At 42.6% G+C, this 18,889-nt stretch overlaps 1 protein-coding gene across 7 annotated transcripts in view; it reads left to right on the top strand.

Moving 5' to 3' along the window:
• Positions 1-18,176, top strand: part of tle3b (TLE family member 3, transcriptional corepressor b) — a 29,824-nt gene extending 11,648 nt beyond the window's left edge. For 2 of the 7 annotated variants that reach the window (XM_080029960.1, XM_080029961.1), the window contains exons 8-22: positions 2,891-2,929; positions 5,191-5,394; positions 6,117-6,176; positions 8,646-8,768; positions 9,052-9,102; positions 9,690-9,845; positions 10,827-10,962; positions 11,254-11,426; positions 12,046-12,119; positions 12,206-12,455; positions 13,258-13,505; positions 13,741-13,888; positions 14,285-14,435; positions 16,337-16,413; positions 16,804-18,176. In XM_080029960.1, coding sequence (XP_079886086.1) covers positions 2,891-2,929; positions 5,191-5,394; positions 6,117-6,176; positions 8,646-8,768; positions 9,052-9,102; positions 9,690-9,845; positions 10,827-10,962; positions 11,254-11,426; positions 12,046-12,119; positions 12,206-12,455; positions 13,258-13,505; positions 13,741-13,888; positions 14,285-14,435; positions 16,337-16,413; positions 16,804-16,911 — 1,998 coding nt within the window. In that variant the 3' untranslated portion in view covers positions 16,912-18,176. Of the gene's footprint in view, positions 1-2,890; positions 2,930-5,190; positions 5,396-6,116; positions 6,177-8,645; positions 8,769-9,051; positions 9,103-9,689; positions 9,846-10,826; positions 10,963-11,253; positions 11,427-12,045; positions 12,120-12,205; positions 12,456-13,257; positions 13,506-13,740; positions 13,889-14,284; positions 14,436-16,336; positions 16,414-16,803 lie in introns of all 7 variants that reach the window. The other 5 variants (XM_080029965.1, XM_080029966.1, XM_080029962.1 and 2 more) reach the window with 3 other exon arrangements.
• The last annotated feature ends 713 nt before the right edge of the window (positions 18,177-18,889 follow it).

The raw sequence follows: 18,889 nt of genomic DNA on the forward strand, positions 1-18,889 counted from the left end.
TTGTAAGGTGTAGTGAAGAAAACGATTTAGGCTGAATTCAAGCAATGTTGCATGACAGCATAGGAAATACAGGAAAAACTCTAGTCATTCTGATTCTGGAGCATTTGCACACTGATAGGCCTTTGTAGTAACAGGGTAACGGCTTCATATTGCTTATTTTGACCGACCAACTGTCTTAATACTTCAGTTTAGTATCACATAAGACAAGTAGATGCTTCCAATCATCCAGTCTGAGAAGTTTTCTTTAGTTGTGTTTGCTTTAAAAGTGACTTAAACAATTACTCAATTATTAAAAACTGTTGCCAAGTGAATTCTTTTCTATCAATTAACTTAAGAGTCATTTGTTCACAAGTGAAACCAGGGACCAAAATCATATCTAGCTTTTTTTTTTATTAGTCAGATAGATTGTTAGTGTTATTATAGAATTTCACTGTTGGTGGCTGTTAGCTCTTTGTCACCAGTTCGTTTGACACTCCTGCTGCTTGTAACTATGGTCTGAACAATGTGACCTGGTATTATGTCTTCTCAAGTCTTTGGCTGTTAACTTGCCGTTTCTTGTTTTTTTTTACCCTGATTTATATTAAAAGCATATTTTCTCGTGTTTGTAGCAACCGAGCACACCTGCAGCAATCAGAACTTTCATAGAAGGATTGAGTTCACTTCAAAAATCAGTATTTGACCTTTGAATTGTAGCCAGAATCCTAAACTCACACCAAATCCACTAATACTGTTTAGCGATTCATCTGGTTTTATTAATCTACTACATGCTTAGCTGCTTTTTAATAGCCAGCTTGCACCCAGATGGATAACTGACCCTTTTGATTAGCCCTCCGTAGCAGAGGGTAGTCAGCAGTTAGCTGGTCCCTGTGGCAGAGGGGGTCATGTCTAATGAGAGGCAGATATCGAAATTCGATTAAGGTAAATGAGTCGGGAGCACAACCCCCTAGTTTTCAGGGTAATTACTTCCTATATCCCTCCCCCCATCTAGCTCACAGTCCGTAACAGGAATGACCCTGCCTTGGCTGGGCAGGGCCAGACAGAAAACACACTCGCACACAGGAAAACAGACTTTAATTATTGGGGTGAAGAAGTGGCAGGTGATCAATCTCCATGTCCCCACAGTAGGAGCGAGGCGGTGCTGCTGTGGTGTCTTGTCATTAAAGAGTCAGTGAAGCTCTGGCAGCTTCCTACAATAGTCAGATCAGAAAATAGATTTGAGTCTAGACACACACACACACACACACACACACACACACACACACACACACACACACACACACACACACACACACACACACACACACACACACACACACACACACACACACACACACACACACACACACACACACACACACACACACACACACACACACACACACACACACACACAGATGATTTTGCTTGGTGTTGGTAGATGATGCAATACACACACACGGTGTATTCAATTCCATCTCCTTTCAGCTGAAATACATAGGCCACATTCAACACATTAAACTTTGTGTTAAAGATAGGATGTATGTCACTTCCTTTGCAAATAGAAGACTTTTCTGGAAAGATATTGCTTTTTTACATGAGGCTGAAATGATCGATCAACAAAACATCAAAACTATTCTGAGGATCAATATAATTTAAGTAATTCATGAAGCAAAATACTTACTCGAAGGATAGGATTTGCTGTTATTCTCCATTTTAAATCACTTTAACTTAAACATCTAAGCTTCAGATGATGGTTGAACGGACAAAGCAATATGAAGACGTAACCTTGGACTGTGGGGAAATTGGGATAAATTGTATATAACAAAGATTTGAAATGTATCATACTTTCTAAATGATATCCACCTGGCGTTCCCACCAAATACAAAAGTGCATTTAACTGGAACCAGGAAAACGTTCGTATGTCGGGTCAGGGTTAAATGTTCAAAAACTGTCTCCAAAATAAACATGTCATGATGTTTTTGGTCAACTTTAACATTGTTTCCATAGTATTAAACACGGTGTGCTGGACTGTGTTAAGCCGGTCTGGAAAAAAACTAAGATAAAGATGCAAACTAGTGTAGTCCTACACAGCATTATTTCCTGCCAGATGCGACACACGATTGAGTCTGATTTGACAAGTGTCAGAGGTGGCGTTTCATTTGCAGGCGCCTCCCCTCATTTCCATGATTTCAACACAGGGCAAGATTGTACTTGGATAATGGTTTAACGAGTCAGTTACAGGTGGTGTCCTGCGTATCGCCAACCCTTATGTAAATGTAAAACACACAATGCAAAGTTTACCACCGTCTGCATTTGTTATGATTACAGTGAAATATTCATTTGCATGTTGTATTTGGCTGTGCATATTTACTTTAATACAGACGGTCATATTTCCATCTGGTTTGCGTGTGAAAGCAACACATGGTTCGACATGGTTGAATCTACACAGTAGTTACAAGCAGTTGATGTCTGAGGTTTTCTAATTAGAAAATATGATAGTAGCCTGAGGTCACCGGCTTTGTTATCAGAGGTTAATGAGTCAAGCTTGGTGTTAATATTGTTTTCCATTAGTTGTCATAAGAGCTGAAACCACTAGTTGATAAATAAATCGATTAGATTACTTAATGTTAATCTACAACTATTTTGATTATCAATTGTTTTAGTAATTTTAAAGCTAAAAATGCAAAAAATAAAACCCTGCTTCCTTAAATGTCATTTTCAATTGGTTTTCTTTGATTCAAATTCCCAAATGGAAAATTGTGATGGATTATTTTTAACTTTTGGTTTTTCATCAAATCAAGGGAACGTCAAAATAATCATTAAGAAGCAGACCTAGTTTTCTCTGTCCTCTTCTTGCTTGTATCACTTCTGGCTGAATCTCTCCTCTTCCTCTCTCCTTTAACCACCACAGCAGCAGCAGCCGCCTCATAGTGTCTACCCAGCCTTCATGGTCAGTGTTCAGGTTACCCAACAGAGAGAAACTGTTTCAAGTGTTTTGAACAGCCACTTGCTGGCAGTCTAACGTGTGTATTTTGTGAAGGGAGATGGAGGAAAAAGCATGACTTGGGTGTGTTTGGATATTCTTGCTGTCTTGTCCTTTTTGTCTGCCTATCTCAGGTGTCCCCGACTTAACAACGCTTCATCTCTAAGCTTAAAAACCTTTCTGCTGTCTCAGTCCTGTTTTCAATACTGAACTAGATCAGGTCTTGTTTTAGCATAGGGTTTAGTCTAATAATTGTTGCCACAACGGAAGAGAAAATATGAGCCAGATAAATTGTTGTAAAAGCACAGGATATGTAGGGTGTTGTTGCGATTGCCAGACTTATTACGCCAGCCTGCCAGCTGGTTTGTGCTGGTTGCTGTTGATGCTTGTTCCACCTGACAGTACTGTTCTACAGGGAGCCCGCTTCGCCTAGTTAACTTTAATTGCCTGTTTCCTGTGGAAGTTGCCTGGGCTGCGGCGGCATTTACACATAATGAAAAAAGATAAGTGTGAAAGGAAGCCAGCTCTTTATCCATGAATATTGGATTGGAAGCAATTTATTTTGCTGAATTATTTCCCTCTTTTCCCATCCCACCACCACCACTCCCCCCCCCCCCCCCGCGTCTCTCTGCGTCTCTCTGCGTCCTTCTTCTTAGCCATAGCTCGTTAATGAGGCTTCTTGATAATGATCCCTGCACGCTTTTCCTCATTAGGCACACTCAATAGGGACGTCCCTGACTCAATCCCTCTCTTTTTCATTCTCTTGTTATTTTCTGATTCTGCCTCTCGCTCCTTTTCTTGTTTCTGGCCTCCTCTTTCTCTCTTTTTGCTGGCTTTACATTTAGCACAGCAAATAGGCTGCTCGGCGCACCAGTACAATATCGATTAACAATGCCTCCCCTCAGTCGCCTGTATCCATTGTGCGATTTCAGGTCCAGCTCCACATAATGAGCTGACTGAATAATGGCCAGATGCTAAATAAACCTTTTAAATGTGGTAAGCCAAAGCCACTAGATATACCCCTTTTCTAGCTTGTGTAATGAAAGTATGGATGAGGTTATTGAAGTTCTATCTAGTAGGCAGAGTAGCCATCATGTTTTTTTTTTTTGAGAGGCAGTTGATGGATGTGCTAAGTGTTATTTAACCTTGTTTTAAAGCACTTGCTTCCCTCTTGCCTGAGTGGCTATTTAACTCCTGTCTATCTACTCACTCCTCTCTGGGCTGCCTCTCTTACTCAGATGTCCATTGCCTCTTGGGGGAGGTGTGTGTGTGTGTGTGTGTTCTCCTATGTGTCTGTGCTTAACAGCATTTTTCTGGAGGAGATGGTGTGCTTGCTTGTTTTTTTTCTCTACAGTGTTGAAAGCTTTAGAGGTTTTCAAGTGCAGACCTATTGATTTTGAACTGTCCAAATTATGATTGATGCACATTGGTTTGGGAGGGAGCAAAACAGCTCTGTATCATTTCTGACGACCAGATGAGACATGTTGTTGATTCAAACATAGATGCACATGACGGTCTCGTCCCGTACATAAGAAACAGTCAGCAGTGATAAGTTTAGCAGAGTTGTAATAAGTTAAGGTTAGTAGCACGTTCATGTGCATACCTTAGCTGAGAGGGAATTATAAGTCAATCCACATCTATTTTGATCATCATTTTAAATCATTTATCAAGCATAAGCATAATATTTCTAAGGTCCCAGCTTCTCGTAATGATTTGTTTCATGTCATTGTATAAGTTGGTCGAACAAAACCAGCAATTTAAAGACTTAATTATTTGAGTTTTAATAGTGTGTAATTAATGTGTATTTAATGGGATGTGACGGAACATTTAAAGTTGTTAAGAACCAAGATATTGTTGCCTCATGATGCAATACTTATTGGGATAATAAAATAAAGCACAGCCAGGTGTTTTAAGACCCTGAGCATGGGAAGATAAAGTAACACCAAAACAGCAATGTTTAGGAAACGAGTCAGTGTGCTCCTCTGTCTAACATTTTTCAACCAGATGAAATCTGCTGTTTCCCGTCAGTCAGGGAATGAGATGGACCAGCATGTTGGCAGTCTCTTGTCAGGGAAGCTATTATGCATAAACAGCTTTGGCCTTGGATACTACTGTAAATGTTGTCAAAGCCGGGCTCAAATGCATGAGTAGAGTGTGGTCATCCATGGATTCCCTTCCCAGCCGACCCACTTGTCCTCTTGTCTTGTCTTTTTGTTTGTTGACTACAGCAGCAGCAGCTCCAGGCTCAGCACCTCTCTCACGCGGCCCACGGCCCCCCAGTGCAGCTCCCCCCTCACCCATCGGGCCTGCAGCCGCCCGGCCTCCCCCCGGTGCCCGGCGCTGGCTCCGGTCTGCTGGCTCTGGGCGCTCTGGGCAGCCAGGCCCACCTGCCTGTCAAGGATGAGAAGAACCACCACGACCTGGAGCACAGAGGTGAGGAGGAGCCCAGCCCACCGCCGCACACTAGCCCGCAGTGTTTTCTACTACCGGATAGTTGATTGTACCTGCCAAGAAAACTGCTGTCAGCAGCCCAGATACATTTATCATAGAAACAAGTCACTGCATGTTTTTCAATCTTAAGTGTTTATTTACAGTGTTACTCTGTGAGGAAGTGTTTATACAACCGTCTTTTTAGCATAATTGTGCTTGGCCTTGAAAATGATTTATTTTATACTAACATTAGGAAACAGGAAAGAGAGCTTGCAGACGTCTGAACACTACTGCATGTGTCGAGGATAAACATGTTTAAGGACAGGCAAAAGAAAAGACGGTTGAGTCCAGATTTTGTTGGCGAATTAGTCATTTATCAGACATGCTGACGGTAATGTTAGTCTTATGATAGAAACAAGTTATTAGAAATGGTACCACTTTCTAATAATATAAAGGGTTTATAAGTTGTTACTTAACAATAGATATTATCAGGTTTTGGGTTGCCATGTTGTAGAAAATATCTCTTGCTGGTCTGTCATTAAAAGTCCAGGTCAGAGTTTCTTACCTTCTAATGTGACATGAAGTTTAAAGTTCTATTAGAAGTAATGGAGGGGACGTAATACTCAATTAAATGAAAGGATAATTATTAATCATAAAAATGCTATTAGTGCTATGTGATGTGGGTGACACGCATACTAATTTATATTTTGCTTTTCCCTCTCCTGGACCCTCATCTTTTCACTCGCCTCTGGCCATTCCTCTGAAAGAACGCGAATCGAGCACGGTACGTTGACTCTCCTGTTCTCAGTCTCCTGTGTGTGTCTTGACTTTGCGGGTCTCTGACTCACTGTGTTTGGTGATTAGGTGTACTTTACATAGACTTAAGCCAGCCGTCCAAGAGAAATGCATGCTCTCTGTGATAGAACACACACGGTTTTGTACTCAGGGGGGTTACTGAAATGAAATCATGAAGTCTGGCCAAATAAGCCAGTGCCATCTAATCCAGGTGGAAATGACTCCAATCACTGGGCGAGGATTAGTAGTCAGCTACCTCCTTTAATTCCAGCACAATTAAAAGCGACTTTGTCTCTCCTTCTCTTCTCGCCTCACCACTTTAGAGGATTCACTGTTGCATACGTCCAATACCTGACTCCCTATCATCTCCTCTTGTCTACCTTTCTCCTTTTCTCTCGCACATACCTTTTTATTTTCTCCACCTTTTTTTCTTATCTTACTCATTTATTCCCTCTAACCTCTTCTTCTCTCCCCTTCTGTGTCTCGCTGTCCATCTCTCTCTCTCTCTCTCCCTTCCTTCTCATGTTAAAGGCCTTGTTTATTGGACTGGCTTAAAGCTCTCAGTTAGCTGGAGCGTAACGCTCTGTTCTGCCAGATTGTGTTCCCATTGACTGGCCATCCTGAATGGGCCCACTCATGTCTGAAGGGAACCCAAACTCTTCCCCCATCTCTTATGGTGACGAGCGGCTGCCAGTGCTACCTTACCTGATCCCCCCCTCTACTTTACAGTGTACACACACACACCTACACACACACACACACACACACACACACACACACACACACACACACACACACACACACACACACACACACACACACACACACACACACACACACACACACACGGAGTGTGAGTCTTCTGTTGTCCCAGGTCATCTGATACCAGAGTTGGAGGCAAGTGCAGGGTTATTGAGTCTAAGCAATCCATTAAAGGTCACAGATACACAGACAGGCTGTAATGCTCTGACAGCATCTTCACGCCAAGCCAGACTTAAACTCTCTTTGTGGTTTATTTTTCCACAACAGAAGCTGAACAAATTACCATATTATATGACCTGTGAAGGAAGGATGTGGAAATGGCAGAAAGCTGGGTTGGCTGGCGGTGGCATGTGTGTGTGTGCCTTCAACCCTAGTGTTTTTATTTTAATCCTGACCCTCCACTGAGTGTTTCTATTCTCCTTATGTCATTCAGTTTTCAAACCCTTACCTTTTCCTGCCGCTCTTCACTCTTCTTGCTATCGTTTGCAGCCAAGAAATCCAACATGTTCCGTCTCCCTCTTCCACCATATCTTTGTGTTTCTGGTGAAGGATTTTGTTGAGCTGCCTGACAGTGTGGGCTGGCCTGAGGGTTTTGCTCGTCTTCACTCCCATCCCTCCCTCACTCCCTCCCTCCCTCCCTCACTCCCCGCCTGTCAGCCTGTTTGGCAGTGCTCACCCACCACGCCAGTGCCCAGACTACAAAACCCCCGTTTGCAGCTTTCTGAGAGAGTGCCAGTCCGTCCGGGCATTCCCACTAGTGGGGAGAGAACTCATTGCCACACTGCTACACTCTCATTGCTCGCCAAGTTCCTTTCCTGTTTGGCTCTCTTGTCTTTCTTCCTCTTTTTCTCACTCTGCCTCTTTCATGGCACTTCTCTGCTGGCAACACCCTCTCTGTGTCTTCACATTGGTTCCCTCAATGGCCTCTTTCTTTCCTTCCTCTTTTTTATTATGCTTGATTTTCATGAACTCGGCTGTTTTGTCATGGAGGCTCCAGCAGTCATTAATCTGGGTTTGACAGTTACACAGTGTGAGATACTATCAATATTTGTGTTTATTTGCATGTGCTTGCATGTGATAGACGCACACAAAAAGTACAGTTAGGGTGGAATGCAAGCTGTTATAAGGTTACATTTTTAATTTTGCTTCAAGTGTGTCTCTGACCAGGTTACTGTAAGTGTCTACAAGATAATTTGATTAGAAGTGTGTGTGTGTGTGTGTGGGTTGCTTTTGTGTTAGTGGGTTTGCTCAGCTGCCTAGTCTGTTTCGTCATTGCTCTTTAGCCCTTTGGCCAGCAACAGCAGGGCTAAACTATCCCAGAATCCTCTTCACCACCTTCTATCCCAAATCAGTGTCTAGAAGCATTGTGTGCATTTAGCTTTAGAGTCAATACTGTCACTTTAGTTTCTGAGGGTTTGTCACATCCTGCATTAAGGGGCAAAATGCTGGCAGGAGAGTGCCTACTCTTTTTTTGTTGTTGACATATCTTGCACCCTAAGCCAACTGAGACTTTTATTTATTTGAGTCACATAGTTTATTGGTCCACATCATGTCAAGATGGGTTAAGAGATGGAGCAAAATGACATATACAATGATATTGTTTGTGCTCAGTGTCTTCCATAATACCTAGAAATGCAGTTTATTGCATTTTTGGAGTATGAAAATATGGCTACATGTTTTTGTTTATTGTTTACAGAATAACTCGGTATCGCCATCAGACAGCCTGCGGGCGGCGAGTGAGAAGCACCGCGGCTCCTCAGATTACGGTCTGGACTCTAAGAAACGCAAAGTGGACGACAAAGACAGCATGAGCAGATATGTGAGTGTTTTTGCGTTTATTGGTTTCATTTGTTTTTCGGCAATGACGATTTTGTAGCTCAACCAGTTTCATTTCCTCTGCATGTAAAGTCTCTTAAACAAATAATAAACAAATGCTGTTGACTCACTTTTGAAGTAAAAACGTAAAGTCCAGTCATCTGGCGTGGCCTTTCATTTTGGTCTAGTCGTCAGAACAAACGTGACTGAAGTGATTTCTGCTCACTGTTATCATGCTACTGTTAGTGGTCTCCTAGTAAGCTGAGCCTGTCACTCCTTCATTTCAGGACAGTGACGGAGACAAAAGTGATGACTTGGTGGTGGACGTTTCCAATGAGGTAAGAAGTGCGTTTGAACTGAGCTGCTCAGTCACATTCCTCACACAGAGTCTAAACATACACGGCTCTCTTTTGTCATTTGTCTGTTGAAGCCTCAACACCTCTCACGAGTGTTGCAAGAAAAAAAAGCCTGTCATAATACAGGGTGTGTGTGTTTGCCCTGAGTGTGTGGTTACTTGCTGTATGTCTTTTGCCATTCATGCGGAAAGTAAAACAAAGAAAACAAAGAAAAGGGCAGGGAGTAACAGGTGAATGAAAAGTGTGTGTGTGTGTGTGTGTGTGTGTGTGTGTGTGTGTGTGTGTGTGTGTGTGTGTGTGTGTGTGTGTGTGTGTGTGTGTGTGTGTGTGTGTGTGTGTGTGTGTGTGTGTGTGTGTGTGTGTGTGTGTGTGTGTGTGTGTGTGTGTGTGTGTGTGTGTGTGTGTGAGAGAGCAAGAGGGTACGAGCACGCACAAGTATATTTATCTGTGTTTGCACATGAGGCCCCCAGTTTGTTTGACCTACATGTACATGCCGGTGGCTGTTTCCTCCGGTCTTGTTTGCTCAGTCTCAGCTCTCTCTGTGTCTGTCTGGTTTTGAACTCTTGCAGGATCCAGCCACCCCTCGAGGTAGCCCCGCTCACTCTCCTCCAGAAAACGGCCTGGATAAATCACGAGCGCTGAAGAAGGATGCTGCCCCCAACAGCCCCGCCTCTGTGGCCTCCTCGGGCAGCACGCCCTCCTCCAAAGCAAAGGACCACGCCCATGTGAGTGCAGGACACACACACACACACACTGAAAAAGACTAGTGAGAGAAGATGAAATAGGGAGGTTATATAGAGGGGGGGGGAGTGAGCTGACAGACTACAGGGGCATTTGTCAAGTGAAGTGGGTGTATGTCTGTGTGAAGGGGCTAATACGCAGGAGGCTTAGCAGCAGTTGCCTTGCTATGAAGGGGGCTTGAAGGGGGCAGAAGGTTGGATGCACTCTCAGGAAATCAAACCCTGTGGCTCACTCCTCTCAATCTCCTTTATGGCTAACCCAATAAATGGTCATTTCTTCCTCGGGCCCCGGAGGCTGTAAATAACCAGCAGCGAAGAGGGAACTGCTGTCTCCCTCTTTTCTCTCTTCTCCCCCTTCCATCCCCCTGTCTTCTTTTAATACTGTAACGCTCGCTAACCATGCTCAAAACAATCCTCATGTATCCATTTTACATAAACCATTTATTCGGGATTAGGATAGATTTATAGTCCCACATCACTACCCTCCACCTCCCATGACATCCAGTGTGTCTCCCCTATCCCTCATAAGTGTGTGTCACCAGGCTAAACCCCCCCCCCCACTCCTCTACTTCATCTGCAAAAGGAAGAAAGATGCATTAATCTTGAGAGAAGTGCTTGGTCCACCATCTTGCTTGTCTAGCCGCTCTTAATAATGAGCATGACTTCAAAGCAAAGGTGTATGGCCCTACCGCGTCTACACATGCATGCACTTGAACACACACACACACACACCATGGCTGTAATGAAGTGTCAGTGTTAGATTGGATTACCTTGAGCCGTCCACTCAGATTGTCACTCTGGATTTCCCTGCTGGTGGGGGGATTTTTGACTCACTTGGGGATTTTTTTTCTGCTGTAGCATGGACACATGTGTATGTGTGGCTGTGAACTTATGAACTTACAACTTTCAGTAAGAGGATTTAAAACAAGGTTGCACCCAGAGGTTAAAGTGTATCTCTTGTTTTAGAATGACAAGTCATCCACACCGAGCCTGAAGTCCAACACGCCTACACCAAGAAATGAGGCCCCAACACCAGGAACCAGCACCACCCCAGGACTACGGCCTCTTACAATGGGCAAACCACCCGGCATGGAGGCTTTAGGTACACAAACACCTAATCCGTCACACTGCTTTGGAACAGAATTGGTTCATTAATTCACCCAAAAAAATAAAAATGCAATTGATGCTATTACTTTAAAAACTTTTTAAGCTGGAATTATTCTTCATGGTTGATACACGTAACCGTGTAGTTGTCTCCTTTTGTCTTGGAATTGAATATAATAGAAATAATAGTTATTTGCAGTACTTACTTTACATCCTAATGATCCACAGTTTAGTGTTTCCCAATTATTGTTTCTATATCTCAATTGAAATTGTATTTTCGGTTGTGTAGCTGCCCCTGCTCTGCGCACACCGCTGTCCATCGCGGGTTCCTATGCCACCCCCTTTGCTATGATGGGTCATCATGAGATGAACGGATCCCTGACCAGCCCAGGCGTCTATCCAGGTCTCATCTCACCACAGATGAGTGCTGCAGCTGCTGCCGCCTACGGACGCTCACCAATTGTAACTATTCCATTCTCTTATACAGAAATAATTGAATCAAATGTGAGCCTATTGCACACACACCTGAATGAGTGAGTGAATGAAGCTCCTCTTTTTCACATATATTCATTCATTCATTCCACCCCCCCATCTGCATCTGTATGAATTATCCTCCACGGCAATAGGTTGTAAAGTCTGTTTGCAAAATGACTTTGGGGAAACTTAAGCGTTCGTCCTGAATTTCCATAACTCATTGTGAATATTTCTGCTTGGCTGGCTGCTACTTGTTGTACGTTCTTAATGAGAAAGTACATAGAAGACAGCCTGGCTCCTTTTACTTTGATGTTAGTTGATTAGTTAGCATTCTAAAGGCCCCCAAAATGTATCTCCGTGTTTGAAAATCTCCCAGGCTTTCATTAGCATTAGCAAGTAGAATGTTGTAGCCTTGTGTAAAGCAACTCTGTATGCAATGAAGCTGAATCTGCACCTTTCAAGGGAATTTTCCTGGAAACGATGTTACAAGAGTTCCTCAGGGCGTTAGCAGATAAAGTGAAGCCTTGTTTTGAATTTGAATATTAGCTTAGTCTAATTTATCTTTGCAGCTTGTTCCTTAACATCTTGGCTCTGCTTGCTCTTTCAGGCAGGATTTGACCCTCATCCTCACATGAGGCCAGGCCTGCCAGCCAGCCTCACATCCATCTCTGGAGGAAAACCGTGAGTAGCACTTAGTGGTTTTAGCAATGTTTTTTTCGACAGATAGCATTTAGTGACCACCTTTTCCCCTCCTTTGTCCTCTGCAGGGCTTATTCTTTTCATGTTAGCGCAGATGGTCAGATGCAGCCCGTGCCCTTCCCTCCAGACGCACTGATAGGCCCGGGCATCCCGCGTCACGCTCGCCAGATCAACACGCTGAGCCACGGGGAGGTGGTGTGCGCCGTCACCATCAGTAACCCCACGCGCCACGTCTACACCGGAGGCAAGGGCTGTGTCAAGATCTGGGACATCAGCCAGCCGGGCAGCAAGAGCCCAGTCTCCCAGCTTGATTGCCTGGTAACTAGTCCTCATCATTCTTTTATCAGTGGCATTGTTTGAGTCCAGGCAGAGGAAAGACGTGAAATGTTTGTTCAAGCTTGTCTTGTTTCAAACAAAGCGCCCAACCAGAACAGACCTGACATACTCATGTTTCACAAGGGCTCTGCCAGACTCTCTGGGTTTCATTCATTAAGATTGTTCTTGAGCATCAAATGTTGCCCGAACTCCAAATCCCACCAGACAGATGTGAATAATTCAGCAAAGTGTTTCAGTGCTGTGCTGAATTAGTCCTTGGTGAGGTAAAAAAAAAAAAGCCTGCTGAGTAATGATGTTCTGATTGGCCAAGCCTGTCCGCCATTACTCAGCTCATTACTCCCTCCCAACTGCCTCCCATTCTTCATTTTGGTTCTGCGGCTTCATGCCGTTTAACTCATACGGCCTCCAACACCCTTAAGGTGCGTCCAGAGTGCAATTGGGTCTTATAAAGCCATCAGGGTGCTGTTTTAATTTGACCAAGAGCTTCAACAGTCCTATTGATCCATCTTCCTTGCTCTCTTGGAGCCTGGCCAACAGCTGCAGCCCCTCTATCTCTCTCTCCACTGAATCTCTTGTTAAAGCTGACAATCCACATCTTCACTGATACTCCAAAGAGAGTCTACAAACCTCACTCAAAGACGATCTCCTCTTGATACCATGTATTCTGCTAATCTCTTTTTGCTCATCACAAACCAAAATGTTGTGTTTTTCACATGTTGAGAATTATACAGCTCGATAACATCCACAGTCATCAAGATCCTGACGATACTTGTTTGTGTTCCAGAACAGGGACAATTACATCCGCTCGTGCAAGCTGTTGCCTGACGGCCGCACCCTGATAGTGGGCGGTGAGGCCAGCACGCTGACCATCTGGGACCTGGCCTCTCAGACACCTCGCATCAAGGCCGAGCTGACTTCCTCTGCTCCAGCCTGCTACGCACTGGCCATCAGCCCCGACGCCAAGGTCTGCTTCTCCTGCTGCTCCGATGGAAACATTGCCGTGTGGGACCTCCACAACCAGACCCTCGTTAGGTCAGTGCTTTGGCTTTATCAACAACTTCATTCACTCACCTTGGATGTGTGCTAACAAGCAATAGACAGCTCATTGTGTTTAAAGAATAAAATAAGTGTCCACAATAAACCCTTATTGTTGGGGATGGGAACGCTCCATCCATCCATCCATCCATCCATCACCCATCCATTTTCTAATAGGGCTTATCCCAGGCTTTGTCCTCTGACTAAATCTTTGTTGACTTGTATTTTGCAGGCAGTTCCAAGGCCACACAGATGGAGCCAGCTGTATCGACATCTCCCACGACGGGACCAAACTGTGGACCGGAGGGCTGGACAACACTGTCCGCTCCTGGGATCTGAGGGAGGGACGACAGCTCCAGCAACACGACTTTACCTCACAGGTAGAAAGAAGACTGTCAAAAAAAACAAATGTTCCCCTCTGTCATTCAGTACAAAGTCAACATGGCTGCCACATTCACTCCAGATTTAGAACCAGGGTGCTTTCACTGCATCTTTTAGGTGATCCTTGTTTGTAAAGCAAGCTTCATTTTCTAAGTGATATAAAATTTAACTGCTGATTGTTTATTTCTGTGTAGTGGAAAAGGGGTAAGATTAAATAAGCCTATGCGTCTTCCTGTTCAGACGTGTTAAGTTAATATTTTTTATTTTTGTATCACTTTTATTGTATCATTTTTACATGTTCAAAATCAAGCCTTCATTCAAGAGTTAAATACAGTTGTCTGCTTTTCGCTGAGGATATCAGGTGCAACGTTTGATTGTTGAATCTTTTGTTTCAGATCTTTTCACTGGGCTACTGTCCAACTGGAGAATGGCTGGCTGTGGGCATGGAGAGCAGCAACGTTGAGGTTCTCCACCACACCAAGCCTGACAAGTACCAGCTGCACCTGCACGAGAGCTGTGTCCTCTCACTCAAGTTTGCCTACTGTGGTGAGTTACAGGCAACTAGGAGCCTTCCAACACAAAGGCAGACCTATGGGGGGATAAAACTATATTTTATGCATTCAATAGCAAGGAGATGTATAGGTTTTGAACTATGGTTGTGTCCATATTTTGGTGCAGGATCACCTTGGAGTAGGGATGGCCATTTAGAATTTTTTCTTTAACCGGTTAACCACCAGAATTAACAGTTATTAACCGGTTAACCGTTAAGATTTAATGTAGCCTATTTATAGTGAAATACATGAAGCATTATAGCAGGGCTCCAAACCTTTTTTTGTTCCAAGGACCGGCATATTAATTTAAAAACAATTCAGGGACCAGTAGCCAATTTAAATGCCTACATGTTGACATTCACACGGCACCTTTGTCTGTTGTGAGACGTAGTATGTTGTGAGAAGTGGTCTTGTATGCGAATGTAGGAGCAGAAAGTGCAATAAGTGACTGAAAAGGGACATTTACACACACACACAGGTTTAGGGGATGGGTAGTCTACCGAAACCCGGTGCTAAGTAGTGCTGAACACGGGGCAACATTTTGAAAGACCGTAATATTGATAAGCTCCGATGTTATCAGTACTGCATAACGATACATACTTAACGCTTTTGTTTATGACGGATTTTCGCTATTGATCCTGGCACATTCTTTACCGACAGTTGGCATTCTTACATCCGGTTTAGCGATATCAAAATAAGAGTCCGGATTTCAGAGAAATTAAGATTTTTTTTTTTTTTTTTTTACCGTTTAACCTTTAGTATTAACCGGTTAAAGATCTTCTTAACGGTTAACCAGTTAACCATGGACATCCCTACCTTGGAGAACAAAATAAAAAAGCACCATTGCTCCACACTTGATCGCCGTTGAATGAGAACTGTAGCTTCTATTGGAGACATGGATATTATTGAGATTCTGTATGGTGGTAAAATGGCACGAGGGGAAATTTACATTTCAAACCCTACATTTAACTCGAACCCCTATGACATGATAGGATACTAAAGATTAATTCTGTTATTTTTTGTAGACGAAATCCTTCAAAATGTGTCTGATTTGAGACCATCATTAAAGGGATTTGTTTTCTCGCTCAGAATATTAAACCTGGCCGCACAGAGAAGTTTTTTAAACAACCTTTCAAACCATAATTTGTACAAATATTTTACATCATTAAATAAAATGGAAAATCGATTTTAAGAGCAGGCGGGTGGGTGGGTCCTGCTCCTGACCTAAAATCCCAGCTACTGCCTTGTTAAATGTCGTGAATATTGATTTCTCCAGTTCTTTTTAGTTCTTTTCTTTTTAAGACGAGGTGAAATCACTTCAGGATTGACAGACACTTTGTTGCTGTTATTTTACAAATCTGCTCATAAGAGACATTTGCCATTGGTTTTCCAGTTTATATCCATCTGCCTGTTAAGCAGACCAGCTGCTTTCAAGTTTAAGCCTCAGACAAATTAAGTTTTACTCTCATCTCTTTTTTATTTCTTGTCAGAGCTGTCAGTGTTCATTTCCCCTCACAAGACCCCCGACAGCACAGCCTGCTATGACACAGAACGGGTTAATGCAAATGACACTCACTGCTTCAGAGCTCTTGCTTTCACTAATTAAATCATTAGCCAACTAGTCAGTTGGGTAATTAATCAGAGGCTGATTTAAGTAATTATCAGAGTGGAAATGGAGTCCCCTTCATTACGTGCATTTTATAATTGAAAATCTAGTGGTATTTTCCACAATAAGGTTTTTTTTGGCCATTGATAAGGTTATTACCGTCACACGTTAGTTTGGTAGAATTTAAATTTCTTTTCGAAGCCCAGAGAGGACAAAGATGACCTTGTTTAAGTAAACGCACATATATTCTGGTTTTATTCTAAAAAAAAATGTCTGTTCTATGTTTGCAGGTAAATGGTTTGTGAGCACAGGGAAGGACAATCTGCTGAATGCATGGAGGACTCCGTATGGCGCCAGCATATTCCAGGTAACTTTACAAACACAAACACACAGCAATACTAAAAGTTATAAAGACGAGGAGTTGATTTCACAAAGCAATCAAGTCAAGTCGCCTACCTTTTTTGCAGAATTATCTTTTTATTTTATTTAATTTTTCATACATTTAATAAACTAACTATTAATGAATAAATCAGTGATCAAAATTGTCATAAGTTCCCTATATAACTATGCCGGGGGAAAGAACGCTTCTTGTTAAATACATGTATCAAGAAGGCTTCATAATCAAGTCAAGAAAAAAACAAGTAAAAGTTCTAGGTAATTACCACAAAGAAATAAAAACGTATACTCCACTCATTTGAGAATTCATTAAAACATTAGATAAAGATTGAACGTTGATTTGTTTTTTTTACTTCCATAGTCTAAGGAGTCGTCGTCTGTCCTGAGCTGTGACATCTCAGCAGATGATAAATACATTGTGACGGGATCCGGTGACAAGAAGGCCACTGTCTACGAAGTCATCTACTAGACACAGACCAGGCTCCTGCTCTGCTTCAGCACTTCTACTGAGAAACTCCAATGACTTTAACTCCCCTCCCCCTAGACCATCCACCTCTGGAAATTTTACTGGCAGAAATTGATGGAGCTTTTGGCCTAAGAAGGATGTTTGTGCTGGAGAGAATTTTTTTCCTGTTGTTTAGTTTTTCGGGTTACGATTTTTTTTTTGGGACTTTCTTGAGAATATTTTGGGTGTAACCCGATGAAGCGGCGCTTCATTTCTGAGAAAATCGTTCCCCGGACGTCTTGTGAAAAGTGTACATATCGGAATAAATAAAAGACATTTTATATATATTATAAGAATATATATATTTTCATGTCCTGGGTGTATTTGTGATGCTTTCGTTTGGCCCACTCTGTCTTATGCCATGATATTTGAGTGGGGGAGCAGAACATAGATTAGAACTTTTTAACAATTTTACTTGTTGATTTTCTTAAAGCACATTCTCCAGGCTGACCTTTTCAGAAATCAAACAGAGGAGCATGAAACCTGTAAGTTGGACTTTTTTTCATGGAGATTTTCAAATGGCCTTTTGTCACAGTGCTCTTACCGGACGATGAAAACATGGAGCCCTCTGACTCGGGCACAGCCTGGGCTGGTCTGGACCACTTTGGGACCGAGTTGGACGCTATAATTCAGGAAGAGATGGATGTAAATTTAATTCATATATATATATAAAAGGACCTTTTTTAAGTGTACATCTCTGTCTGTGCTTTCTCTTGTTTTGTTTTACCCGGTTTGATTACTGGAGCTGGGGAAGGTTTAATATTTAGTCTAACCCTTGGACCTCAGTTGGCAGCAGAAGCACTGCGGCAGGCACAAACTGGATGGCAAGGTGCTTTTTGCTAACCTGACGTAATATGGATGTTGGATTGCACCATTGATTACTTGGCTGCAGACTAAACTCAAACAGTCCAATCTGCGCTATTGGAATCCTTCTTCCTTTTTGTATCTTATCAATATTCCTGGAACTTGTTTGGCTGGCCGTGATGGGAAGGCAGAGAGATGTGGAAATACCCAAAAGGAGGCCAACGCCGATTTAGTAAATCAAGTGTCTCCAATGTTGACGTTAAGACAACGGTGAATAATTCTGGTTGGTACACTGTGCTCCTGATCCTGTCAGCATTTCTCACAAGAAAATGAAAAAAGGGACGAAAAGTCCCTCTGAATCACACCAAAGTATGTAGCAAATGCTGTCGGCACTGAAAAGAAATGTACAGTTGTTAATAAATCAATAAAACAGTTTTTGTAAAATGGCCCATTTCCTTGTGATTTACCCACTGACATTTCATCAGGTGTTGCCTTCAAATCAGGGGCTTCTTTAGGAGAAGGCAGACCATTGTGTTGCGTCCTTAAGCCCAATATTTGCCTGGAAAATCGCAACTTGACGAGACTTTAAAAAAAAGCATGGAAATGGTGGATTATTTAATACGCTGGTTGACTGAGTAAGAAATGGCAAATCCAAGTATTTAAAAAATCTTAGAAATCTGGCCATGTTTTTTCTGAGTTTAAAAGGGATTCATGACCTCAGCATTTCTAAAATCTTGCAAAAAAAACACTTGGTCTTTATCTAATTACCATGTACTGTATAACTAACACAGTAGAGGTTTAAAAGAATGTTTCTGAGATGAGTTGTGTTTATGTGCTTCGTGTTTGATAAACACCTCACAGGCTTCCAAAAAGTAGCCTAATGACACTCAGCTGTCTCCATCAGTCGTGTGACCCTAACTTTGCAGGTCATAGTGGCCCCTCAAGAGACACTCTATCTACCAGTGTAAATATTTGACCAAACAGTCAGTCTAAACCAACTTGGTATACTGTTTTGTATTCATCAACTATCTACAGCAGTTTGGTTGTCCAGCCTGTACATTCACAAACACACTCAGTTCTTCCAAAGGAAAAAGAACCAAACTGAGGGAAATCGAGTTGTTACTTCAAGTGTCATTTT

The sequence above is a fragment of the Ammodytes marinus genome (assembly GCF_949987685.1).
Source record: "Ammodytes marinus genome assembly, chromosome: 1".
Classification (NCBI taxonomy): Eukaryota; Metazoa; Chordata; class Actinopteri; order Uranoscopiformes; family Ammodytidae; genus Ammodytes; species Ammodytes marinus.